Source organism: Mesoplodon mirus, assembly GCF_964341445.2.
Source record: "Mesoplodon mirus genome assembly, chromosome: 9".
In the NCBI taxonomy this organism is placed as follows: domain Eukaryota; kingdom Metazoa; phylum Chordata; class Mammalia; order Artiodactyla; family Ziphiidae; genus Mesoplodon; species Mesoplodon mirus.
In genome coordinates this window covers 100,879,381-100,906,307 of record NC_138985.1, presented here as the reverse complement: position 1 = coordinate 100,906,307, position 26,927 = coordinate 100,879,381, and the positions used below count along the sequence as shown (strand labels likewise).

The window sequence follows — 26,927 nt, the reverse complement described above, 5'->3', positions numbered from 1 at the left end:
CTTCACGTTTCGTTCAAGCAGTTAGTTGGGCAAATGTGTAAGGGCCACCGTTGCAATTTCTTACTAATTTACTGTTCTGACTTTTCCTGGAAAAGAGGGGGCACTTTGTTCTTATATAGTCCTGTAAATGTCACTTGGAGCAGAGGGACATGGAGTGGCTCAGTATCCTCTGAATTGGGTCACAGACTTCGACCTTCTCCCCAGCCTGCAGTCCGAGTCACCAGCCGACAGGCAGCAGCTTCCCTTGCAGCTGCCGGCTGCTTTAGTCACATGAAACTGGAATACCTTTGATGTCATGTCTGAACAAGTCTGGTGACTGTGGCCCCTTGATCAGACTCTCCCACTCGTTCCTCCTGAGAAGTGCCAAGTTGCGCATAAAGTCGGTGCCCTGTTAATATGTACTTAAGTACAGCATGTGGTTGATCAGTAACCTGGCTCTGTGTATTGGTGTCGATGGGGATGGGGGACAGAAAGGAAGAAGGAGGAGAAGGTGGCAGGAGAGGTGGAGCAGGAATGCAACGGACGGACAGGGAAGGTGGAAGGGAGGAGGGAGGAGAATGCGCTGCGTCTTTCTTCTCCATGCTGAGACCAGGGAGGGCCGTGGATCCTCTGCCTGTTCATAATGACACTGAACTGATTTGCAGTGCTGGCGCGCAGAGCTGTGCAGGAGTACATCATTATGTCCATCAAAGAGGTGTTGAGGAGCCACTTCAACCGTGTGGTGGAGCTCAAGGTGGGTGCCTGCGGCACGGAAGTCCGGTGGGGGAGTCCGAGTCGAATGCACATCATAACGGGAGTGGGACATTTGCTTTCCTCTCTCCCCTCCCTTCTTCTGGTGGACACCTACTCATCCTTTGGATCTCTGCTCAAACATTGCTTCTCCAGGGAAGCCCCTTCTGACCCCAGATGAGGCCAGGTTTAGTCCATCACGGGGATGTGCTGGCAGAGCTGGAACAAAGGGCTCTAAGACCAGAGTTTGGGGTGATGACCTAATGATCTCGCTTCCCTTAATTTACATGGAAGGGCTTGGATTAGAGTTTAGAGTGAGTGCATATGTATGTTTCTGTACGTCGAGTGAGATAGAGGTAGATTTCTAGATGTTTTTTGCTGGACGTCTGCCGGTGCCTTCTCTCTCCTGATACGCTCGGAAAGCCCCGCTCTAGGCCTGCACCATCCCGAACAGAGCCACGAGCCACGTGTGGCTGTTGAGCATGTGCAGTGGGGCTTGTTCCAAGTGAGATGTGCTGTCAGTGCAAAATACACACCAGATTTCAAAGACTTAGTGCAAAAAGGAATGTAAAATAGCTCAATAATTTTTTGCATTGCCTACAATTGAAATGACATGTCAGATATATTGGGTTAAGTAAAATGTTTTTAAAATTAATTTCACCTGTTTCTTTTTATTTTTTCTTAATGTGGCCACTAGAAATTTAAAAATTGCATATGTGGCTCACATGTTTCTTTTGGACAGCTCTACTTAGTAGAGTAAGTGCTCCTTTTTATGGGGGGAAGTACAGTAAAACACCTTGAATTCTCCTTAGTTCTTTATTCAGTTCGTATTATTGACTCTTCTTCTTTTTCACTGTCCTTGCTCTTGTAACTTTGTGCTGTTTTTGAGAAAGTTGACAGGTATGTAAGAGGCATAACTAAAATAAAATTTTAATTATCTCTGAAGCAATACCCCTTCATTTAAAACTATTTATTTTTTTAACTTGATGATTTTTCTACTCAGTATGATTTCCTTTAAGTTTGAATTATGGTACCCTCAAATTTAATAATTATCATCTTTTGCATTTTTTATTTTCATAGGTTTATGAACTGTTTGCTGACTTCACTTTTCTGGTAACATCTGGTCCCTTCGTTTACACAGCGATATCAGTCATAAATGTACTTATAAATAGTAAACTTGTTCGTGACCAGACTCCTTTAATCTTGGCTGTGAAACCCTCCTTCCTTATGCCAGAGTCCAGGTTCCAAGTTCAAACGGGTAAGAAAATTGAGCATAGTTATTTTGATTTGTAAATAGAATTTCACTTTATTTTTTGTGTTTCAAAATAATTTGGGGAGGATTATGTTAAAATTTGTTATTTAAATTTCAAAAAACTTCATAATTATGGAGAATTTCCAGCATATACAAAAGTACACAGAATAGTTTAATGCACCCCCAGGTACTCATTGTGTGGCTTCAAAATTTTTCAACTCCTAGCCACTTCTGTTATATCTACACCCCCATCGACACTCCCTCCTCTCATGTTATTTTGATACGGCATCATGTCGTCTTATTCATAAATATTTCAGCCTATGCCTCTAAAAGATAAGACTATTAAACATATATACACATACACATAACATATGCACATACATACATATACATGCATACATACACATACATCTGTCCACAATATCATTATCACACCCCCTAAAATTAACAGTGATTCCTCAATGTCATTTAACTTTTTTTTTGGCCATGCTGCACAGCATGCGGCCTCTTAGTTCCCCGACCAGGGATTGAACCCATGCCCCCTGCAGTGGAAGCATGGAGTCTTAATCACTGGACCGCCAGGGAAGTCCCCTCATTTAACTTTTTATTATGGACTTTTTTAAACATATACAAAAGTAGAGAGAATAACATATTTAGCCCACCCATGCCCGTACAAACTTTAAAAATTATCAACATTTTCCCAATTTTGTTTCATCTATCTCACACAAACTTTTTTTGAGGAAGCTAGAGTGTTTTAAAACAATACCAGGTATCATGTCGTTTCACCCATAAATACTTAAGAATTCATCTCTAATGAATTTATTTCTATTTGAAATGTTTCAGTGTTGCATCTTTTGATGCTCCAATTATTATCTTAGATATTTTTCCATTTTAAAATGATACAAGTCACCTTCACCTTGTGTGTAGTCATTTGGTACAGTTGGCTTTCTACATTTCCATGATATGATAAATATAAATAACACATCATAGACCCTCGTACACTGTTGGTAGGAATGTAAACTGGTGCAGCCACTATGGAAAACAGAATAAAGGTTTCTCAAGAAACTAAAAATAGAACTACCATATGACCCAGCAGTTCCACTCTTGGGTATGTATCCAAAAAAAACCCCACTAATTTGAAAAGATACATGCACCCCAGTGTTCATAGCAGCATTATTTATAGTTGGCAAGACATGGGAACAACCCAAGTGCCCCTCAACAGATGAATGGATAAAGAAGATGTACACACACACGTGTACACACACACACACACACACACACACACACACAATGGGATACTACTCAGCCATAAAAAAAGAATGAAAATTTTGCCATTTGTAGCAACATGGGTGGACTTAGAGTATATTATACTAAGTGAAATATGTCAGACAAAGACAAATACTGGGGCTTCCCTGGTGGCGCAGTGGTTGAGAGTCCGCCTGCCGATGCAGGGGACGCGGGTTCGTGCCCCGGTCTGGGAGGAGCCCACATGCCGCAGAGCGGCTGGGCCCGTGAGCCATGGCTGCTGAGCCTGCACGTCCGGAGCCTGTGCTCCTTAACGGGAGAGGCCGCAACAGTGGGAGGCCTGCATACCGCAAAAAAAAAAAAAAAAGACAAATACTGTATGATATCACTTATATGTGGAATCTAAAAAATAAAACAAGCTAGTGAATATAACAAAAAAGAAACAGACTCATAGATACAGAGAACAAACTAGTGGTTACCAGTGGGGAGAGGCAAGGGGGGAGGGGAAGTATAGGGGTAGGGGATTAAGAGGTACAAACTACTATGTATAAAATAAATAAGCTTCAAGGATATATTGTACCATACAGGGAATATAGCCAATATTTTATAATAACTATGGATGGAGTATAACCTTTAAAAATTGTGAATCACTGTCTTATATACCTGAAACTTATATAATAATGTACATCAACTATATCTCAATTAAAAAATAATAACACATCATAGTACTTAATCCTGTACTATGGATCAGAGTTCATTGACTTACACACTGTTTTGTCCCTCTCCTCGTTACTTAATACTAAAGAAACACCTTGTTCATGGGACTGTGATACTGTCCTTCTTTTCAGTACTGCAGTTTGTGCCTCAGAGTGTGGATACGGGCTTCTGCAACTTCACCCAGCGCATTGAGAAAGGCCTGATGATAGCTCTCTCTGAAGTGAGAAAACACCACCAGGGGACGTATAACCTCACGGTGCAGGTAAGAATAGCATTGAATGCAGAACAAGATGCTTTATCTTTTAAAGAGGAGCTAGTTTCATAATGTGTTGTTTAAGACACACTTAACTCTTACTAATTCCCTCCAGCAGAGGAGATTTAGTTTACATGGATTAGAAATCATCTCTTTCCATGGCATCGAGTCCACAGAGCATGAATAGGTTAAGTATATTTGAACATTGTAGAGGAGCCCAATAACCAGGGAGTTCAGATATGGTGAGCTGAAGAGAGATGAGCCTATGTAGGAAATGCAAGAATGTTCCAGAAAAGAACTTAAATATCAACTTTAAGTATCAACTTAAATATCCAATGAGGGAAATGCCTAAATACACTAGTGTTTCATATTACGGAATTTAGTTTCATGGAATACCATGAAATGCAGTTCTTCACTCTAAAAACAGAATATAGCTACTAATCAAAAGATAGGTTTTGTATGTATTATGTGGAAACTGCTGATATTTTTACGTTTCTTTGATATTTATCCCTCCATATTCTTTGTTCTCTCTCAAATTCATTTTAAGTAGATTTTGGTGATCCTGGATTCACCCTCCATATTTCTTATTTTTTTCCATTTCTTTTTTAAATTCCCTATTTTTACAGATTTCTAAACCTTGTCCTCTAAGTTATTAATTTAGTCTTCAGATGTGTTCATTATGTTATCCAATCCCTCTATTGAATTTTCTTTTAGCCATCATTGTTTTTTCATTTTTATTTGCTCTTTTTTCATTGCAGCCTTTCCTGTTATGATGCAGGCTTATCTTGAATGATGATACAATATTTCCTTGAAAGTTTCTGGAGACATTAATTAGTATTTTTAATATGTTGTCTTCCATGTACTAAGTTGTCTCTGTTTTCTCTGCATTCTTTGCCACTGTTCTGTGTTGATCTTGGTCCTTGACCTTGGTGCTGTTAGGTTTCTGTAATCACCTGTAGACCATTAGTGGCTGTCTCTAGGAATGAGGAAGCAGGTGGTTAGTTTTGGCACCTTGTTCATCTTTCCACTTCAGCTGTAGAGTCTGTGTCTACATAAGCCTTGTCTCCTGATGGGAGGATTCATTGGAGCCCTGGGTACCAGGCAATGTGTGGTCATGGACAGGCAGCGTGGGCACCCCTGCCCGCCGTGTGAGATGAGGAGGCTGTACCCTGGGGATGGAGTTAGTGTGTTTTTCATGGCAGAGCTGCTCTTTCTCTCACTCTCTTTCTTTCTTTGTCTCTTGTGTGCACTGTGGTTAACTCCACCCACCTTCCTGCCTAGGAGGCCATGCCACAGTGGGTCTCCAGTCCTCTCAGTCAGGGAGCTCATCTTCTTCAGGCAGCAGTTCTTCGGGCTCCTGGGGTGAAGGTGGAGCTGCTAGCAGTTCTGAGTTGGCCCGGGGGTGAAGTGGGAAGGGAGGGAGACAACCGACTCAGCTGTTGGCACTCAGTGTTTAATTAGTGACCCGGATCGCGGTCTCAGCTCCTGCAGATCTCTGCCCTGGAGGCCTCCTGGGGCCCCTGAGGGAGACCACTCTCAGTCTACTGTGGTCTGTGCCTGTGTGTGTTTGGGGTCTCGGTTCCCTCCGTTCTGGTTTGTATCAACATGATCCCACCCTCTCTCCATCTTTCAGTAATTTGACAGAATCTCTGGTTTTCTTCCGTTCTCAGTGCTGTTGTGGATTTATTCCCCTTTGTTCATCTTGTTGTTATTTCAGTGGGATTTGGGGTGGGAAAGAAAAGGGGAGGGACTAAATACATGTGCTCAGTTCCCCACTTAATGTAAAAAACATTTTCAATAAGCTAAGGGTTTAAGAGTATTACAAAAGGGAACCAGGTTGTGAAGCCAATTACTCTTCCTTTAAAAATGCTCCTTTAAAAAAAACTTGGTGAGGGAAATTGTGAGAGCAAAATCATAGTCAGGCTTTTGGCTAGACATTTTAATTTAGTTGAGAAGCCTGTTCTGATCTCTTCCTTTCAGATCTTGAACATCACCGTGGGGTCTTCAAGGCCTCCTCGCCGGGGCCCAGTGAACATCGTCTTTGCTGTCAGAGGCTCGCAGGGGTTTCTGAACGGGTCTGAAGTGAGTGAAATGCTGAGGAACTTGAGCGTGGTGGAGTTCAGTTTCTACCTGGGGTACCCAGTGCTGCAGATTGCCGAACGTGAGTGCTGCTCTCCCGGGGACGTGGCTGCAAGTGCTTGTGTTGGTGGACCTCTTCTTTTCAAATAAAATAGCTAACAGAAATCTGGAATATAAATTGGAGCTTCTCAGATCATGCCAGGGTGGGCTTCCAGAACCCTCCTCTCCCACTGGGCTTGCTTTGTTATTCTCTTTAGAGAGCCAAGGGCACTATCAAAGATTATACCGGTTCTGGAAAAGGTGAAACCAGAGAGACTGAGAACAGATTTGTGGTTTCCAGGGGTGAAGGATGCGAGGAAAGCAATTTTCGGCGGGGGGGGGCGGTGATGAGAATGTCTTGTATTTTTATTGTGGTGGTGGTTCCACACGTCCATGCATTTGTCAAAACGCATAAAACTGTACACCAGAAGGAGTGGGGCTCACTGTGTGTACACTTAAAATGAAAAAAGAAACAGAAATGAAAACAAACAAAACCTTCTTTCCTGGTGGAAGAGATTTAATTCACAGTACAAATGGAGTGGAGGGAGAGGAAACGTTTACTTCAAAATGTTTAAAATACAGTAGATTCCACCCCAAATACAGTAGATTCCAGAGTTGAAGTCAGGCAAAAAAGATATCAAATTCTTTTTCAGAATGGAGCAGCCAGAAGGTTTAATGGTTTTTGTCGTATTTTCGTGTACTGTTAATTAAATGGAAAGGAATAACTTGTAAAATGCAAAAGTAGATAGGGGTAAAATGGCTATTTACAAATAGCAACTTTCAGTGATAGATAGAAGATTGTCACTTTACCCTGCCTGAATCATTGCTGGGAAATTCCAGGGCTCTGAGGTGCAGGGTGTGAAAAATTCATTGCTCTGGAACAATGACATTTCAAGGGGAACTTACGGGTGAGCTCTCTGTGAAGTAGTGTCCCATCGTATTACTTGAGTAAGCCCTTTCTTTCTTTTTCTCCCTCTTTCTCCCGGAGACTAAGGTGCTCAGGACCCTCCCACTGACCCTGCCTTCCCCTGAGCCTGGCACTTTGTTCTTCCATAGGCAGAGCTAATTAGTATAGGAGAGGCAGTGTGCTGTGACTTACCCAGTGCTCCCTAGAACACTCATCTTTCTGACTGTTGCAAACAGGTTTTTTATGTATCTTTCTCCCTTTCTCACCCTTTCCTTTCTGTAGCCTTCCAGTACCCACAGCTTAACTTATCGCAGTTGTTGAAGTCCTCTTGGGTAAGAACAGGTATGTTTAACTTACGTAATGTTTTTGGGAACTGTAAGAGTGAGAAGTCTGTGGGGGGGTATTGAGAAGGATACTGCCTTTCCTGTTTCTGACTCCTAAATTCAGGGCAAAATGTACCTTAGATTCTTGCAAAGAATGAATGAGAAAGGGATTCAAATTTGGCTGTGGGAACGTGTCCCACTGAGTTATGGCACAAAAAGGATTGGCTTTCTTTAAAATTCATACATCAAGTTCAGGGCAAAGTCTAACGGGAATTGACAATCTTCTGACCAGAATAGGACAAGGTTCTGAAGCAAGGATCTCTTTTTTTCCCTAAAAGCCTCATATGTCTGGTTTTATAAGGACAAATAAGGTAACTTGGTGAGCCAATAAGAAGCATGTTTTAAAGTCTTGTGGGCCTGGGTCAGATATTTACAGCTATGGCGTTGCAAATAAAGGCTTTCTAACTTGGTATGCAGAAGTGTAAAAGATAGTTGGATGCTCAGCGGGTACCCAGCATGTAAGCAGCACAGTGAGTAAGCAACTGGTCGTGGGGAGGAAACTTGTAGAATGGGGATTGTCACCACTGACAGGTTCCCAGACCCTGCCAGCTCTTGTTGCTTCACATACAACATCGCATATAAAGGCTCCACCTCATGCATGGTACAGTGGCCTTATTTTCCAGATAATTTTCATAGTGGTTAAGTGACTTGCCCGTGGTCCTATCTCAAAGGGGATTTGAGCCAGTTCTGGCTGGAAAGCACAAGCTTTTTTCTCCTGTAAAGGCTGACAAGATGTTGTCTGTTTAGATAATCTAGATAATCTAGATGTCTGAAGACAGGCCTCCTTATCTCGAGTTAGTTAATGAGTCTAAATTTTGAGTCAGGATAAGATATGAACTCAAACCATTTCCAGAAATTTTGAAATAAGTGCAGACAAAACGTTTGATCTTGTGTAGGAGCTCTGAGCTCCAAAGCTCCTGCACTGCTGAGCTTCTGGGACTTCTGGCCACCGGTCTTTGTAAACTTTAGAGATAAGACCTGTGGGCTACCCTTCCTGGACGCTCCCGCACCCCGTTCAGCTTGCCTCTTTCCCCTTTTAATGTCTCCAACTCCTCTATGGAAACTGGCATTTTATAGTAATCCTGTGTTAATTTCTCTTATGCACACATCCTTTTCTCTGCACTGCCAACTTGTTTTGGGGCCTGTGTGTGTTTCACCTTAAATGTAGTCCTCCTGGGTGTTGTTGAGAAGCAGCTCCAGAATGAAGTGTTTCAAGCTGAGATGGAGCGCAAACTGGCCCAGCTGCTCAGCGAAGTTTCCACCAGAAGGCGGATGTGGAGAAGGGCTACCATCGCTGCCGGGAACAGCATGGTACAGGTAAGAAGAAGAAGGCCAAAGGAGTGGGGAGGGGAAGGAGAGAGAACCATCTAAAAATGGGCTGTATTTTCATGCAAATGCAAAATGCCAGGAGAAAATGCTGCTAAATAGACTGATTGCTATCATAGGCAGCCACTGAATGTGTCAGCATTTCAGTTCCACTGGAGTCTAGACAGATGTTTCCCGAGTCCTTAGTAAGGGTCTGTACAGCAAATGGCCTTGTGGGGACCACAGCAAAAGAATATGTAAGTGGGTTGCCATACCATTGGATGACCTGATTTTTCAAAGAGTAGTTTTTTATTTTTTTATTTTTTTATTTTTTTCGGTACGCGGGCCTCTCAATGCTGTGGCCTCTCCCGTTGCGGAGCACAGGCTCCGGACGCGCAGGCTCAGCAGCCATGGCTCACGGGCCCAGCCGCTCCGTGACATGTGGGATCCTCCCGGACCAGGGCACGAACCCGTGTCCCCCGCATCGACAGGTGGACTCTCAACCACTGCACCACCAGGGAAGCCCTCAAAGAGTAGTTTTTTAATTACCAAAAATGTAGTCAGTTTTATGGAATGGTAAGCATTGTTGATAGCGTCATAAAGACAAATCGTGCAGCTGGAAGAGACCTTGAGAGGCCGGAAGGAGGAAAATGTTCCGCCCTCCATTTTGGCACGCTGTTCTCTCTGCCTCCTGCCAACCCTGCTTGTCTCACGTTACCCAAATGGCCTTCACTATGTAAACTGGCACGAAGTTACAAATGACAGATTCATTTGAATCCCAAAGTGACCCCTTTAAAAATGCACACACTCAGAGAGAGCTGGAGGTTGGGCTGTAATTTCTTCCCATCTCCATGTGAATTACGTTATCTTGGATTTTTTTCTTTACCAAATGCTGACTTGTAGAGCTAGGAAAAAGGGATATTTAGAGCTATGGCGTTTCAGAGACAGGAAGCCAGGGTGAAACCCTGGTGTGCAGGGGTGGGGAGGTTGGTGGTTTAGAGGCTTTAGAGAGAGAGATGTGAAGCTGACACTGGGTAGGGGAGCTGGGCAGTTTATGGAGAGCTGACATCATCATCATCCCTCAACCCTTTTACCAAGTTTTCCCCTGTAAGTGTTACTCTTTATTTTCCCTCCCAGAAAGGTGGTTGTTAGGTTTCTAAAATAGTTCCCTTGCCGGATGCAGTAGAATATAGGGAAATTTAAAAACTCATTTAAAAATTGAGAGCAATATTAAATAACTATAAAACTAAGAATAAAAATGAAAATGAATTATAAAAGCCTTGCTTTATTTAGCGGCTCTGGCTTCACAGAGCTCAGGGTCTGGGTGGAGGTTAATTTATGCACATAAAACAGTTACAGAGTACCATAAAACTACAGAATGAGATGCTTGTTTAGTTCTGCAAGTTCCCTGAGATAGAAATGCGGGATTCATGGAAGTTAACCAAGGCATCCCAGACTAACGGTGCCATCTGATGGATTGCTTAGAAACCGTTCCCTACGTCTCTTCCCCTTTAGAATGACCAAGCATGAAGATGTAGATAAGAATTTATGTACAACAGTACAGGCCTCTTCATCAAAACAAAATGTGTAAAAGTGAAAGTACTGGAACAACCTAAATGTCTAGCAATTGGAGAATGGGCAAAAAAATTGTAGTGAAATCTTTTTATGTTGGAAAATCCCATTATTTTTTTTTTTTTTAATTAGTGAGGGAATATAGAAAAAAGCTCAAGTGAAGAGAGGCTACAAAAGAATGTGTGCAGTATATCCAAATATTAATATACAAATCATGAAAAAATAACAGGAGGAAATATGCCAAAATGCTTACAATGATTTTCTTTGATTGAATTTCAGGTGATTTTTGTTTTATTCTTTATAGTTATTTTTCGTGTTTTTCAAAATTTCTCCAACGAGCATATAGTTTGTATAGTGAACACGTGATTTTAATCAGAAAATATTTTTAAAAATGAAATTGAAAATGTTGCCCCAAATGATGACTCCATTATACCATGGTTTTATGGATTCTAGGTAAGAATCTGATAAGAAGTCATCTAGAAAGGATGCTGGGATTAGATTTTACTGACTGTTACTTTCAGATTGGAGAAGCTTATAGAATTTTTTTAAAAATAGGTTTATTTGGCTGTGTTGAGTCTTAGTTGCGGCATGTGGGATCTAGTTCCCTGACCAGGGATCTAACCCGGGCCCCCTGCTTTGGGAGCGTGGAGTCTTAGCCACTGAACCACCAGGGAAGTCCCTAGAATCTTTACTCAAGGTGGCTATCACTGGATATTTGGGTATATGGTTTCTGCAAGAAGAAGCATTTCTAAAACTTATCAGAACTTTAAAATGGAATAAATAGGCATGTAGGTAGAGGGACAGGTGGATATAATCTATTGCTTTTCAGTAGCCCTTTATAGTATTCCATTCTGAAGGCTAATAAAAATGAACCACTGCAGCACAGTTCCAGGGAAAGAAGTAGGTGGTTAGGGAGCAGAAGTGGTCAAGGAACTGGCCTAGAAACAGCAAACAGAGGGCTGGACAGGTGAGCCGTTATCAAGATATAGAGTTGTAAAGAACAGGTTCTCCAGGGATAAGAGTTTGGACCTGTGTTAAGGATCTTTATACATGATCTGGAAGTAGGCGTTCACAATGAAATCATGAAATAGTTGATTTGACAAAAGTTTCCAGTGGTGAAGAAGGAGTCCAGCAGCTGTGTCCAGAGCACAGGGCACTATTACAGTTCTGTACATGTGGCTAGAAAAGTAGCAGCTGCATTTTGCCAATGGCAAATGTAGAGACCAAACATTCAAATTACGTGTACAAAATAGAGGGCTTGGAGTTATCGTTGATCTTTTTCTCAGAACGTCAGTCCACCATTTTGCTGCAGTCTAAAAGGGGCCATAAAGTTGTTGCATATTACTAAGAGAAATAGCAACAAAATAGAAAGCTATATTTATGCAAAACAGTGATATATCGAGTGTACTAGGTTCTAAAGTACTAATGTAAGAGTACTTCACTGTTAACACCAGAGGGATATAAATTTTGGGACAAATCAGAGTACTGTTTGACCCAGCAGATTATGAATTTATGAAATTTTTTCCAGCTTGATTATGATATAATTGACATATAACATTGTGTAAGTTTAAAGTGTACAGTGTGATGATTTGATATATGTATATATTGTGAAATGATTATCACAATAAGATAACATATCCATCGCTCACGTAGTTATCTTTTGTGTGTGTGTGTGGTGAGAACTTTTAAGATCTACTCTCTTAGCAGATTTCAAGTATGCAATACAGTATTGTTAACTATAGTCACCATGCTGTACTTTAGATCCCCAGAACTTTATGGCTGGAAGTGTACCCCCTTTGACCACCATCATCCATTTCCCTTACTCTCCACCCCTGGCAACCACCAGTACACTCTTTCTGTGAGTTTGGCTTTTTTAGATTCCACATATGTGTGAGATCATACAGTATTTGTCTTTTTCTGTTGGACGTATTTCACTTAGCATAATGCCTTCAAGGTTCATCCTATGTAGTTGAGAATGACAGGATTTTCTTCTTTTTTATGGATGAATAATATTCCACTGTGTGTGTACGTGTGGGTATGTATCATGTATCATATCACATTTTCTTTATCCATTTGTTCATAGATGGACAGCTAGGTTTTTTCCATGTCCTGCCTGTTGTAAATAATGCTACAGTGAACATGGGGTGCGGATATCTTTTCAAGATAGTGATTTCGTTTCCTTTGGAAATCCCAGAAGTGGAATTGTTGGTCCATATGCTAGTTCTAGTTTTAAATTTTTGAGGAACCTCCATACTGTTTTCCATAGAGGCTGTACCAGTTTACATTTCCACCAACAGTGCATGAGGGTTCCCTTTTCTCTACATCCTCACCACCACTTATCTCCTGTCCTTTTGATAATAGCCATTCTAACAGGTGTGAGGTGATACCTCACTGTGGTTTTTGTTTTTTTTTTCGGTACGCGGGCCTCTCACTGTTGTGGCCTCTCCCATTGCGGAGCATAGGCTCCGGACGTGCAGGCTCAGTGGCCATGGCTCACAGACCCAGCCGCTCGGCGGCATGTGGGATCTTCCCGGACTGGGGCACAAACCCGTATTCCCTGCACCGGCAGGCGGACTCTCAACCACTGCGCCACCAGGGAAGCCCCTCACTGTGGTTTTGATTTGCATTTCCCTGATGATTAGTGATGTTGAGCACCTTTTCATGTACTTGTTGGCCATTTCTATATCTTTGGAAAAATGTCTATTCAGATCCTATGCCCATATGTTACTCAGATTTTTTTTTTTTTGCTATTGAGTTATATGAGTTCTTTAATATATTTTGGATATTAACCCCTCATCAAATAATGATTTATAAATACTTTCTCCCATTTCATAGGTTGCCTCGTCATTTTGTTGACTGTTACTTTTGCTGTACAGAAGCTTTTTAGTTTGATGTAGTCCCATTTGTTTATTTTTGCTTTGTTGCTTGTGCTTTGGGTGTCTTATCCAAAAAATCATTGCCAAGACGAATGTCAAGGAGCTTTTGCCGTATGTTTTCTTGTAGGAGTTTTATGGTTTTAGGTGTTTCCATTTGGAGTTAATTTTTATGAGTAAGATGGTGTCCAGTTTCATTCTTTTGGATGTGAATATCTAGTTTTCCCAACAACATTTATTGAAGAGACTATCTTTTCCCCATTGAGTATTCTTGGCTCCTTAGTCACCAGGGTCTTTTGTGGTTCCATATGAATTTTAGGATTGTTTATTTCTGTAAAAAAAAAAAAAATGCCATTGGAATTTTGATAGGGATTGCATTGAATCTATAGATAGCTTTGGATAGTATGGACATTTTAACAGTATTAATTCTTTTGATCCATGAACATGGGATGTATTTTCATTTATTTGTGTGTTCTTCAGTTTCTTTCATCATGTCTTACAGATTTCAGTATACAGATCTTTACCTCCTTGGTTAAATTTATTTCTAAATAGTTTATTTTTTTTGAGGCTATTGTGAGTGGGACTGTTTGTTTCTTTTTCAGATACTTTGTTATTAGTGTATTGAAATACAACTGATTTCTGTATGTTTATTTTATATCCTGCAACTTTACTGAATTCACTTACTCATTCTGATAGTTTTTTGGTGGAGTCTTTAGGGTTTTCTATATATAAGATCGTGTCATCTGCAAACAGAGTTGGTTTTACTTCTTCCTTTTCAATTTGGATGCCTTTTATTTCTTTTTCTTGCCTGATTGCTCTGGCTAGGATTTCTAGTAATGTGTTGAATAGGAATAGTGAGAGTGGACAGTCTCATCTTATTCCTGATCATAAAGGAAAAGCTTTCAACCTTTCACCATTGAGTACAACGTTAGCTGTGGGTTTGTCATATATGGCCTTTTCTATGTAGAGGTATGTTCCTTTTATACTCAGTTTGTTGAGAGTTTTTATCATGAATGGATGTTGAATTTTGTCAAATGCTTTTTTTGCATCTATTGATATGATCATGTGGTTTATATCTTTCATTTATTAATGTGATGTATCATATTTATTGATTTGCATATGTTGTTGAATCTCACTTGATCATGGTACGTGATCCTTATAATATGCTGTTGAATTTGATTTGATAATGTTTTGTTGAGAATTTTTGCATCTGTATTCCTTAGAGATACTGGCCTGTAGTTTTCTTTTTTTATAGTGTCTTTACCTGGCTTTGGTATTAAGGTAATGTTAGTGTTGTAAAATGAATTTGAGAGTGTTTCCCCCTCTTCAATTTTTAGGAAAATTTTGAGGATTGGCATTAATTCTTCTTTAAATGTTTGGTAGAATTCATCAGTGAAACCATCTGGTCCTGGGCTTTTCTTTGCTGGGAAGTTTGTGATTACTGATTTAATTTCCTTACTCATTATTGGTCTGTTCAGATTTCCTATTTCATCATGATCCAGTCTTGGTAGGGTGTATATGGCTAGGAATTTATCCATTTCTTCTAGGTTGTCAAATTTGTTGGCATGTAATGTTCATAGTAGTCTCTTTTAATCCTTTGTATTTCTGTGATATCTGATGTAATGTCATCTCTTTTATTTATAGTTTTTGAGTCCTATCTCTTTTTATTGGTTAGTCTAGCTAAATTGTCAATTTTGTTTATCTTTTCAAAGAACCAACTCTTAGTTTTGTTAATCTCTTCTATTGTTTTCCTATTCTCTATTTCATTTATTTCCATGCTAGTCTTTATTATTTCCTCTCTTCTGCTAACTTTGGGCTAAGTTTGTTCTTCTTTTTCTGGTTTCTTGAGGTGTAATGTTAGGTTATTTATTTGAGATCTTTCTTTTTTCTTGATTTCATTTATAGCTGTAAACTTTCCTTTTGTAAGTGCTTTTGCTGCATCCTGTAAGTTTTGATATATTGTGTTTTCCATTTAAATTTGTCTCAAGATATTTTTAAAATTTCCCTTTGTTTTTTTTTTTTTTTTGGTTCACTGGTTGTTCAGGAGTGTGTTGTTTAATTTCCAAGTATTGGTGAATTTTCAAGCTTTCCTCCTATTATTGATTCTAGTTTCATACTGTTGTGGTCAGAAAAGATACTTGATATAATTTCTATCTTTTTGGAATTGTTGAGACTTGTTTTGTGGCCTAACATATGATCTGTCCTAGAAAATGTTCCATGTGCATGTGAGAAGAATGTGTATTGTGTTGCTACTGGATAGAATGTTCTATATGTTTGTTAGGTTCATTTGGTCTATAGCATTGTTCGAATCTGCTGTTTGCTTATTGATTCCTGTCTAGATGATCTATCCCTTTTTGAGAGTGGGATATTAAAGAATTTATGGTATTTATTATTTCAAGAGCAGTGGTTCTCAACTGGGGATGACTTTGCCCCCCAGGGTACATTTGGCAATGTCTGGAGACATTTTTGGTTGTCACAACTGGTGAGGAAGGGCATGGCTGTTGCTACTGGCCTTGAGGGAGTAGAGGGCAGAGATGCTGCTAAACATTCTACTATACTTGGGATAGTCCCCCACATCAAAGAATTATCTGAATCAAAAATGGCAATAGTACTAAGGTTGAGAAACCCTGCCCTGGAAGAACAGGGAGAAAATGCTAATAGATTTGAGAAAGGATTGGCTAGAACCATCACTAGTTTCAGAGAACCAGGAATGTACCTAACCATTATGGTTGGTGTTGGGAGGACAACAGTGCCCTCCCATGACCTGTTGTTGGAGCTGGTTGATGGCTATTCTAGGCTGGACTTGGTATGTTCTGTGTACCCTGCTTGCCCCTTAGTCTCAGAGAAGACTTCGAGCAAGACAAAGCACATTTGTTATTCTGCACAGAGGAACTTTCATTTTGACTGTTCTTCTTCCCATCAAGAGAGCGTCTTGGGCATTCTGGGATCTGGAATGGTGTAATGACCTTATTAGGGATAGGAATAAACCCTGACTAACACAGTCAAGATTGAGTGCCCCAAGAAAGGGCATCTGGAAACGTGAGCTTCTAAAATGCTAACAGTTTCTGTTATCTTTCAGGTGGTAAATGTGTCAAGGCTCGAGGGAGATGATAATCCCGTGCAGCTCATCTACTTTGTGGAGGATCAAGATGGAGAAAGACTCAGTGCAGTCAAGTCTTCAGATCTGATTAACAAGATAGATATCCAGAGAGCAGCCATCATCTTGGGTTACCGAATTCAAGGAGCTGTTGCCCAACGTAAGTGGGTGAGGTGTGGCCCCTCACAGTCATCTGTGCTGTGCTGGGGTCAAAAGCCAGTCTTTTTCTGACAATAAACTCTGAATTTAAAACATTCTTTTGTGTGCGTAGTAGATATAAGAGGTCAGTCATTAAAATTAATTTGCCAAGACCTTCTTTATTTTGATTGCATGCAGATGTATCATTCGCTGTTCTTTTTCCTACCCAGCATTTTATATTCGTAGTGTTATAGTGAGTTTTAGTAGCTTGAGTTAACTTTAATAATTTTCCTCTCCTCCTGTACTATTTAAAAAAATTTTTGTCTTAGGTAAAATAATGTGTTTTCTCTGTATATATTCCAAAATCTTACATGTCATATTTTGAATGTTGATGGGGACAGTGAGTCACGCAGGAAGCTGGGAGGTGCCCTCTGCATTTATTGGCTTCCTTCTGGGTCTTTTAACACAAAGAAGTCCTTGATTCTTACCCTTTTCAATCCTGTTTCTCTCCCACCCTGTCCTCACATCACTCATAATTTAGAAAGAGGTATTTTGGTATTTCTTTATTATTGTTGGAAGAGTCTAGGCTCCTGCTCCCCTGGCAATGGCTACTCTCAGTGCCGTTTTTCCCCAACTCACAGATTTTGGGTATTTAAAATTAAGAAAAGGAGAGGCATGGAAGAGTATATTTCTCTAAATATTCCTTTATGAATCAGACTACTATTTTAATGTGGGTGTTTTTCCTTTATAATCCTGGGAGCAATCCTTGTAAGAGCTCAGAGAAACTTGCTCCCAACAGTAAAGGGATAACTAAATGTTTAGAAGGAATTTAGCATCAGAGAGTGTTGAAAAAATCCCGAGAAACTTCAGCAATGAAGGCAGTTTTTAACAAATGACAGCTTTGAAATTATCCTCCATGATGGAATGTCCTTTGTAAGAGCTATACTTGACCCTGGAAACTAACCAGGATGAGGGCTATGGGCACACTTTCTCCATTTTATAGGTGATGATGGGAGAGTTGAAGCAAATAACCATTGGTGCTTGGTGTTTGTGTGTTTGAGATATGATTGTATATTAGTGTGTTCTGTTTCAAAGCAGTGAGAAAAAAAATAATGAAGCATTTACTTGTATTTCTTCATATATGACATTTCTGATTGTTGGAGAAGTGCCCCACTCCAGCTAAGCACTTCACTTTTTAGAAAAGATTCCTTGCAGTAGGCTCTGGGCACCTTTTCAAGACTCCTTGCATCTGCTCTTGCACTCCTCTTGCCTCAGTTTCAGGCTGAAAACCAACAGTCCTGGGATTGGGAGCCTAAGCCAACACCAGGGCCAGCCCCAAAAGAGCTGCGGACTTGATGTCAGGCCCTCATTTTGACAAGTCACAGGGTTTTACTAGGTTAGAACTAAGAAGAGGATCCAGTTGTCTCAGCTCCTCGGTTTGGTTGTGTCACTCCTATATTGTCAGCTGTTTTCATGCAAAATGAACTACATATACAAACTATATTCAGGTCAAATTAAAAAATGCAAAATTTTAACCCTTTGCCACTTTCTCCATTTCCCGCATAGTCTTTGCTTTGTGATTTGTGCTTCTTTCGTAGTGCTTGTGCTTGAGAGGGCTTGCTCCCGTCCCTGGTCACTGTCTAAGGGGCCTAAACCCAAACTTAAAGATGCACTAAGCATCTTTTTATTGTTACATCTTTGAGTAAAAACTTTCTGATCCCGTAGCACGTGTTAACCATTAGAGGATATGAAAAGAGTGTAAAAGTTAGTCCCTGCCCAGCAAGACTGATACATATTTGAAGAGGCAAGGCTTAGAGTCATGACCATATTAATGAGCAAAGTGGTATAGTATATCAGGATGATACATTTATGTAATAAAATGCATTGTAAAAGAATAACGAGGTGCCATTTACAAGACCAAGACAACCAAGGACAAAAGAACTTAGACAAGGGGAATCTAGTGTGGTCATGGAGAGGTCGTTGTGAAGTGGCCCTAACGGCTGAGAGAGTTGGGCAGGGAAGGGGGGCATTTTGGTTTTCAGAGCCTGGTGATTGGATCCTGAGCTTTAAGAGGACCCGGGAAGCAGTTTTAAGAAGAGCTGAATCTTGCGAGAGGTTGAGTACGGAATGAAGAGGATGAGGGCCCAGGACTGGGAGGCTGGGTTAGGGAAAGGAGCTGGTGAAGGAAATTAAGGAGGACACAGTAATTGAAGCATGATCGTCCAAGGCCATGAAAGATGGGGGGCTGAGGCAGGGGAGGGGGTGGGGAGGTTGGGGAGTGGAGGATTCAAAATAAGTAAGTTGATTTAATGTAATTTAAAAATTGACAGCTGGTATAGCAGTTTCAGTTAAAAGTCATGTTTTAATTGAAGGGTTGAGGGAGAGATCTGGGTAAGGAAATGAAGGCAGTGCTCATAGACTGCTTACTGGGACTTCTGGTTTTTGGTATGGCAACATTCCTGCAGTGAGAATTTAGGGAGGGACCTGGTAGAATCAACTGGACATCAGGAGACGTGGAATAAACCTCACTTTGCCATTGAATTAGCCATGTTCCTTTAGACACGTCATATATGTTACTGTGATCCCTACCGTATTGTAGGTGGAATGTGTTGTGTTTGTTTACTGCGTCCCATTCCCTGTCATCAGGAGACCACAGTCTCTCCCCAGTTGTCTTGAGCTGAAATGACGGGGGCTTTCGGGGTTTCTCATGGAAGAGGGCACATTTACTGCCCAGAAGGGCTGTCCAGTAAAGGAATGCAGAGGACTCACCGAGAGACCTTTCTTCCTCATCTGCAGCTGTGGACAGGGTGAAGAGGCCGTCCCCTGAGTCCCAGAGCAGCAACCTCTGGGTCATTGTGGGCGTGGTCGTGCCAGTGCTGGTGGTGATGGTGATCGTCATCATCCTCTACTGGAAACTCTGCCGCACGGACAAATTGGACTTTCAGCCTGACACCGTGGCCAACATTCAGCAGCGTCAGAAGGTAAGGGACAGACCCCTGCCCCCGCGTTCACGTGAGTGTCTTGTGGACTGGGGTAGGACAGGTCAGGCTCCTGGTCCTGAAGGACAGGGGAGAGAGCTGGTCAGGAAATCTTTTGGCTTTAGTGGTGGTGTCCCTTTGCCTCCATGTTTGCTTAGAAACCCAGGTCTTCTGTAGTATTAAATACATGCCCAGAAAATGAAGCCTTGTAAAGGCTTAGCAATGCTGTGGGCTCTGAGTTCCACTGTGATTTTATTTTTGAGATGTTCAGTTAGAAGATCACATCCATTCTGTGTATGAATCTATTTTAACCCTGGATATTTTCAGAGAACAAGAGCCAGGGAAGATTTTCTTTGATCTATGTATCTATTACTTTCATACGCAACTCTGCTGGCCGGCTTCTTTATTTTCCGTCCACCATATTGCAAGCCTACTTGTCCACCTTGATCAAGACCACATAATCATTAAAAAATGGTAATACATGCCTTAAACATTTTAACTTTATACACACACACACACACACACACACACACACAATTAGTCTTTATTTGATAATCTTTAAAAAAAATTTGGAGTATTAGTCTACCAAAAGGAATTCTGTGTGGTCTTTCTTGTGAAGAAACAACGCACATAAGGCATCAGCTGCAGTTTCCTGTTTGGGTTTCTTTAGGGAAGAGCAAAGCAACCTGAGTACAAAATTTTCTAGATTTTTTTCAATATCCCCCCCTCCCACCCTACTCTGCAGTCTTTTAGAGTTAATTCTCCTACACCTAATTTGACAGCAGTTTCTTTTTTCTTTCTTTTTTTTTTTTCCAGCAGCTCCTTTTCTATGTCTTTCCAAGGCATTCAATTTAGTTTTTATGGTAATAGCAGTTCCCTTGTCACACTTAGGTTTTGATAGTTTCTGCAGTATTTGTCACATACCAATTTCAGAGCGAAGACATAGCCTCTTGGTCAGTATCCAGCTCCCCTAGTGAGCAAGAACATGCCAAGTAAGAGAAGAGCTCATTAGGTGCAAACATTGAGCTCAGCACGCAGGTCAGCCACACGCAGGGCGTGGGAAGTGGTGGTCGTGGACTCTGTTTATTAACATGTACCCACTATGGGTCTCACACATTTAGAGGACTCACTAGACTCTAAAAGTTTGCTAAGAAAAAGCAAGCCTGAGGCAGAAGAAATAGAAGTAAAGGATCGCCCTATTAACCTTTTAATTTTACTCTGATTTTCTGGGTATAAAAAAATTCTGCACATTATCAACCTAGACCTGATGGATGAAAAAAAAAAGTATTATTTTAAAATTGATTTTGTTTGTAAAAGTAAATGAAGAGCATTCTTTTTCTTACAAATTAAGTAAGAAATGAAAACTCTTGATTAAATTGCAAGCTTATGGTTACCCAGTATTTTGGAAGCAGTTTCTACTAAGGTTATATTTATTACCTATCTTCATTTATTATTTACATAGTCTGCTAAGGTCGTTTTGTTGTTAGACTGGTGAATAGCACGGAAAAAACCTGGAAAAAAGTCCTTACTATACCAAGTGATTCACAGTGTGAATTTCATTGTAATGAGATCAACAGTAGGTTTGGAAATGCTTTTGTTCTGGTGAAAAGAGTGTTGTTACAGAGAGATTTAACCAGTGTAGATGGTTATATGTTTAGGTCAGTAATGTGCCGTGCTTCCTAACATAAACACTCCTGTGGAAGCCCATCCATTGTCTGTTACTTCAGTAAACTATCAGAGGACAGCATCCCTTGAGTTCACAGCAGACTATTCCGCAAGCTTTCGCCTTCTCCCACTTTTACTTCTGAAAGAGTCTCACGTCCCAGATGTTGCTGTACATCAAAATGGACAGTTTCCAATAGAACTTCAAGCCTTTGGAGTCTCTCTTCTGCAAGTGCTGCCTGGATTTGTGCATTCCCTTTTACAGCATCTTTGCAGGAAAGGTCTTCTGCATGGAGGACTCCCTGAGAGAACAGGTGTTTTCTGACCCTGTTAGGAGCGTAGCAGGGTCTTTGTTTTGCTGGCAAAGGCACTCACCATATAGATCTTGTCATGTTTTGTTGTTTTTTTTTTTGCGGTACGCGGGCCTCTCACTGTTGTGGCCTCTCCCGTTGCGGAGCACAGGCTCCGGACGCACAGGCTCAGCGGCCATGGCTCACGGGCCCAGCCGCTTCGCGGCATGTGGGATCTTCCCGGACTGGGGCACGAACCCGTGTCCCCTGCATCGGCAGGCGGACTCTCAACCACTGCGCCACCAGGGAAGCCCCTTGTCATGTCTTTATAGTGAGAAAATGATGATTTCTATTTAGTTTAAAAATAAATATCTCTACTTCATAAGCGTTTCTTCTAAGATTATCTGGCAATAGTGAAAGGCCTCCAGCCTATTCCTTGGAGCAGTTTGCAAAGATACTGTCTTCCCTATGACTGCAAGAGCTCTTTTTCCTTCTTGTGCGGTTCTGCGTTTCCTCTCTACGCTCTGCTCACCCTGCCCCCTGACGGCGCTTCACCACTACTCTCTGAAATCTTTTAGCAAATCCCAGAGCTGCAAACATCTGGAAACGATAAATCTGCTGACCCAAAATCCACACCCCCTTCTTCTTGTAACCATAAGGAAACCTCTTCATATTGTCTGGGAGTAGATTAGTTTTGAAATATGATGAGAGAGGCCATTCTGTCTTATTCTGAAGCAGGGTCTTTTAAAATTTCTAGTGAGAAAGAAAAAAACCCCTAACCCATGTCTTTCTTTTATCTGTATTCCCTTTAATCTGTAGCCCAAAGGCATCCCTTTTTTACTGCTCCCAGTAAAATTGCAGCTTGGACCCGCCTCGCCCTTTTGAGGTTCTATTTAAAGACATGAATGGCGTTGGCTAGATGCTGCCGGCCCTGTGGAAACTTGTTCCTTCTGCCGGGGACAGTCCACACCCCCTGGTTGGCCTAGGACCCTGGTTCCTAGCCGGCTGGCACTGTGGGCAGCCAGATGGAGCTGCCTCAGCCACTGCCTGTTCATTCACCAAACACTGAGCATTTGCTCTCAGACAAGCAGGGCTGGGCTGGGTGACAAGCACAGACAACATGCAATCCCTGCCTTCGAGGGCTTTCATAAGGGAGAAGGACAAGCAGCTAAAAGCTGACACGCAGCAGCGTAAGTCTGTCCAGGGCGCTGAGGGAGTACGGGCAAGGGGCAGCCACCCCTGCGTCTGGAGGGTGCGGAGGTGAAGTGGGCCCAGGCAGGAAGGATGGAGCAGAGGTGAGTGGAAGGAGGGGCACAGCCCAAACCGAGGCCACGGAAGTAGGCAAGAGCCATTCTTGGAGGGGTTTATGGGACCTGTCAGGGGGCGGAGGGGATGCTGTAGGCCCTGGGAGCCACTGGGGGGGGGTCTCGGGTTGGGGGGGGCTTGGACACATCTGTGTTTGGAACCGCCACTGAAGGGGCTCAGCGGGTTGAAGCGTAGCTCCGAGAGCGTTTCTTCCATCTGAGCGGAGTTCATCTCCCGTTCTGCAAGGATCCTGGTAACACCGAAAGTGTTGGTGGTTTCAGTGTACCCACGTGATTTGCTGTGGCCTGGGGGCGGGAGAATCTTGGAGGACTGCTCGCCACCTCCTAGACCTCAGGGTGACCAGCGGCCCCATGCTGGGCTGCAGTGGAGACCCGCAGATGGCAATAGGTTCGCCTTGTCTTCACCTCCTGAATGGAAGCAGCATGGTGGCTGTAGTGACTTTTCACACACCACACCCATCAAATAGCAAATGCTTAAACAATGGCTCTCTCTTCAAGGCTGCACATTTTTATTCAGCCACTTTGGGGATTTGCTCTGTGGTTTCTCTTGTCATCTTAACTGCTCCTTCCCAGGGGTTCAGGCTAACCCGAGTACTGGGGACTTCACTCTGTCATGTTCCATCTGGGTCGCATTATATTTATGGATTACATGTTTTAAAATTCATCAGGCATCTCTCCTGTTACTTGGCTGACCTGCTCTACCAGCCCACCCTGACTTGTCAGCGACATATTCCGATGAGATACAGACAACGGGGTCTGTCCCTTTTGTGATATGTTAAAGAAAGAAGGAACAAAAGAGCCGTCTTTCCTCAGAAAACCTGGGTCTTAATGGGAATATTGAAGGCACTAATGAATTGTGACTCTTTTATAAAATGCTGATTGACGCTTATTTTGCATGTGGAGGCTGGAGGCACAATACAGCCAAACTTAACTCTAGATTTTTTTTAAGACTTGGAAAAACTAGAAAAAGTGTTCCAGAAAATAAGGATGAAACAAAAGGAGCCAATTCCATAAGTGAGGAGGACAGTGTTTTCTCTAATTTTTTCCTTCTCTGTAGACGGCTTTTGTTTTGTGTGTAAGCAAAAAAATTTCTATTGTTATAGAAGGAGGTGACTCACCCATCCTGAGAGAAGTCAGGGATCTAATGAACATATTTAAAGATATTAGTTGGAGGGCTTCCCTGGTGGCACAGTGGTTAAGAATCCGCCTGCCAAGGCAAGGGGCACGGGTCTGGGAGGATCCCACATGCTGCGGAGCAGTTAAGCCCGTGTGCCATAACTACTGAGCCTGCGCTCTCGAGCCCGCGAGCCACAACTACTGAAGGCAGCACACCACAGCTACTGAGCCCGGGTGCCACAACTGCTGAGCCTATGTTCTAGAGCCTGTGAGCCACAACTACTGAGCCCACATGCCACAACTACTGAAGCCCGTGCGCCTAGAGCCCGTGCTCCGCAACAAGAGAAGCCACCGCAATGAGAAACCCACGCACCGCAACGAAGAGTAGCCCCCCGCTCGCCGCGACTAGAAGAAAGCCTGTGCACAGCAATGCAGCCAAAAATAAATAAATAAAATATAATAAATATATAATAAATATATAAATATTATATTTATTAAATATAATAAATAAATAAACATAAAAGAAAACTAACCGCATTTCCATAAAGACAAGCAAAAAAAACCCCCCAAAATTTAAAAAGATACTAGTCAGAATTAACAAAAGCCAGCAGGACTTTAAGGCTATAACGGATGTATATTTCATATGACATCTACCCTTTTCTTGGTTCCCCACAAAATCCAGTAAGTTTGGTGCTTCAGCTGACCTTTTTGAAACTCATTCAGTCATCAGATATTTATTGAGGGTTTACCACATGTCACGTCCTGTTGCTGAATTACAAAATTTTGTATCTAAATTTATATCTATAGCTTTATCTGGTCTCTGAGAACTCTCAGCTGACTATATTAACTGCTTGACGTTTCATTGACCAACAGCAATAACATTGCTGTCAATCTCATTTGCATGATGCCTTGGCATTTATGAAGCATTTTGACATTGTCAGGGAGGAAGAAATGTTCTAGGTTTTCCTGGCTGATCTACAAATTAAATTGACCTGAGACAGGTTAACAGGAGGAAATCACAGAAAGGTTTAATAACATGTATACATGGGAGAGACCCATGTATAGAACTGAGTAACTCACCAAAATGACCAAAACCCTCACCTTAAATATCACCTTCAGCTAAAGACAAAAGAGGATGTTGGTGGTGGTTTGGGACTTCAGAGGGGAGGAAGGCAGTTCACATGGAGATGGAAAAGCAAATGTTTGCTAAATGAATGCCTGCTGGGCCAGTCAGAGACAGGGGACGCAGAGAGGAGTGGTGATAGCTCTCTTTCTGGAATAGGTCCTCTGTCTGTATTCTGTTAGGCAGTTGGTGGGGGAAGGGAATATCAAACTTTCTTCCTGAGTCTTTTGGGCCTTGATTGTTTTCAGCTTGAAATAATCCGCATGCCAGAGAGACATTTGGGGGTAGCAAATTTTGTTTCCCTATGACATATACATATGTACAATATGTTTCTTACATGAACCTGAGATCGTGTCAGGGAAGGCATTTAGTTCCTGGACTTGGGTACAGACTGCACCAAGGAAGCAGTGCTGTCCATATTTTTCCCTTATCACTTTGGAGACCTTTGTTTAGAGGAGGCAATCTGGGGCTCCTCCTTCAATTTTGATAAAGCAAATCATCTAAGTTGCAAAAGAGGTGATGTTGATGATTAAATGACTGTTGATTATATCTGTTATTCTTTCATTTATTTATTTAAATATTTATTTATGTATTTTTGGCTGTGTCTGGTCTTAGTTGCAGCGCTTGGGCTTACTTGCCCCGTGGCATGTGGTATCTTAGTTCCCCGACCAGGAATCGAACCTGCACCCCCCTGCATTGGAAGGTGGAGTCTTAACTACTGGACCACCAAGGACGTCCCTATTGTTTCATTTAGAGGCACCTTATGGAGCTAAAATGAGGTGCACCTGGGGTAAAAGCAGACACATGGATGACGGGTGTGCTACTTCTATGAAGTAGGAGAAGGATTCTTCAGAAAGGAGAAACCAAAAGTTTATATACAGAAGTTGTCTGTTTGGAATTTGATTTCTTTAAAAGGGCCACATGCCCCTAGGAAGGTATACACCCCCAGAGATTTGGGGAGCCCAGCTGAAGATGGCTGGTAGGTCGGGGGGAGTCATGGAGCTACAGGTTTGGGCTCATTGTTTGGGAAACAGCGTTTGTGAGCCGGGGGCTGCGTGCCACTCACAATCTGCCCTTGTGTGGTGAAGTAGACTGCTGGTAACACGATATCATTAACTTAGAAAATATAGGCACGCCAGTCCTTGCCTTTTGTTTCTGAGCAGTATCTTTGTGAACTCTATTTATAGTAAGTTCTGTCCCCCTCTGCTGGCATAAGCCATTATTGCAGGCTACTTTCCTTCTACCCATCCAGCCTAGATTTTTAGTGCTAAAAGACCTTAAGAGACCACAAATCGAAGCCACTGATGTTGTCACTCATCTGTGCATAAAATTAGCACAAATACGCCAAAACCTTTCACTTCTACATGCAGTATATTGTCTAGAACAGCTCCTTAGATGGGTTAGCCTTTGTCTTCTGAATGATAGGACCCTCTGTGGGTGTGGAATTCAGCCCGATGGGGCTGAGTTGCATGTGGGGCTCCTCCCAAGGAGACCCTTGGGACAACTACTAATATGTGGTTTGTTTTCCTCTACTTTGTAAGCTCGAATAAAGGAAACGGTTAACACCCACCTCTGGTACTTTCAGTGTCACCAAAATAGTGCCTCACCTTTATTGCCCACATTTCTGTTCCTCTTCAGACCTCTTTCTGTCTTAGCACAGGCCTAGAAGCTGACCCTGGACTCTGTGGTCACAGGGCTCACAGGGTTTTTGTTGTGGGTTTGCTTTTGGTACTGGGTATCCCCTGGTAGGGCTTCTGCATCCACCAGTGTGAGGGGTGCACTTGAGAAGACTCCTCTCTCCTTCATCTTTGTGCCCCCATTACTTCCATTGGCCACTGCTTTCT

The 26,927-nt window shown here is 42.0% G+C and overlaps 1 protein-coding gene across 3 annotated transcripts in view; it reads left to right on the top strand.

Moving 5' to 3' along the window:
- The window catches only part of KIAA1549, a gene marked incomplete at its 5' end in the record, with an annotated part of 151,119 nt that overhangs the window by 63,491 nt on the left and 60,701 nt on the right, over positions 1-26,927 (top strand). For 2 of the 3 annotated variants that reach the window (XM_082631833.1, XM_082631832.1), the window contains 8 exons: positions 645-733; positions 1,810-1,987; positions 4,075-4,205; positions 6,153-6,357; positions 7,504-7,563; positions 8,773-8,921; positions 16,434-16,611; positions 19,386-19,570. In XM_082631833.1, coding sequence (XP_082487959.1) covers positions 645-733; positions 1,810-1,987; positions 4,075-4,205; positions 6,153-6,357; positions 7,504-7,563; positions 8,773-8,921; positions 16,434-16,611; positions 19,386-19,570 — 1,175 coding nt within the window. The remainder of the gene's footprint in view (positions 1-644; positions 734-1,809; positions 1,988-4,074; positions 4,206-6,152; positions 6,358-7,503; positions 7,564-8,772; positions 8,922-16,433; positions 16,612-19,385; positions 19,571-26,927) is intronic. The other variant, XM_082631834.1, reaches the window with a different exon arrangement.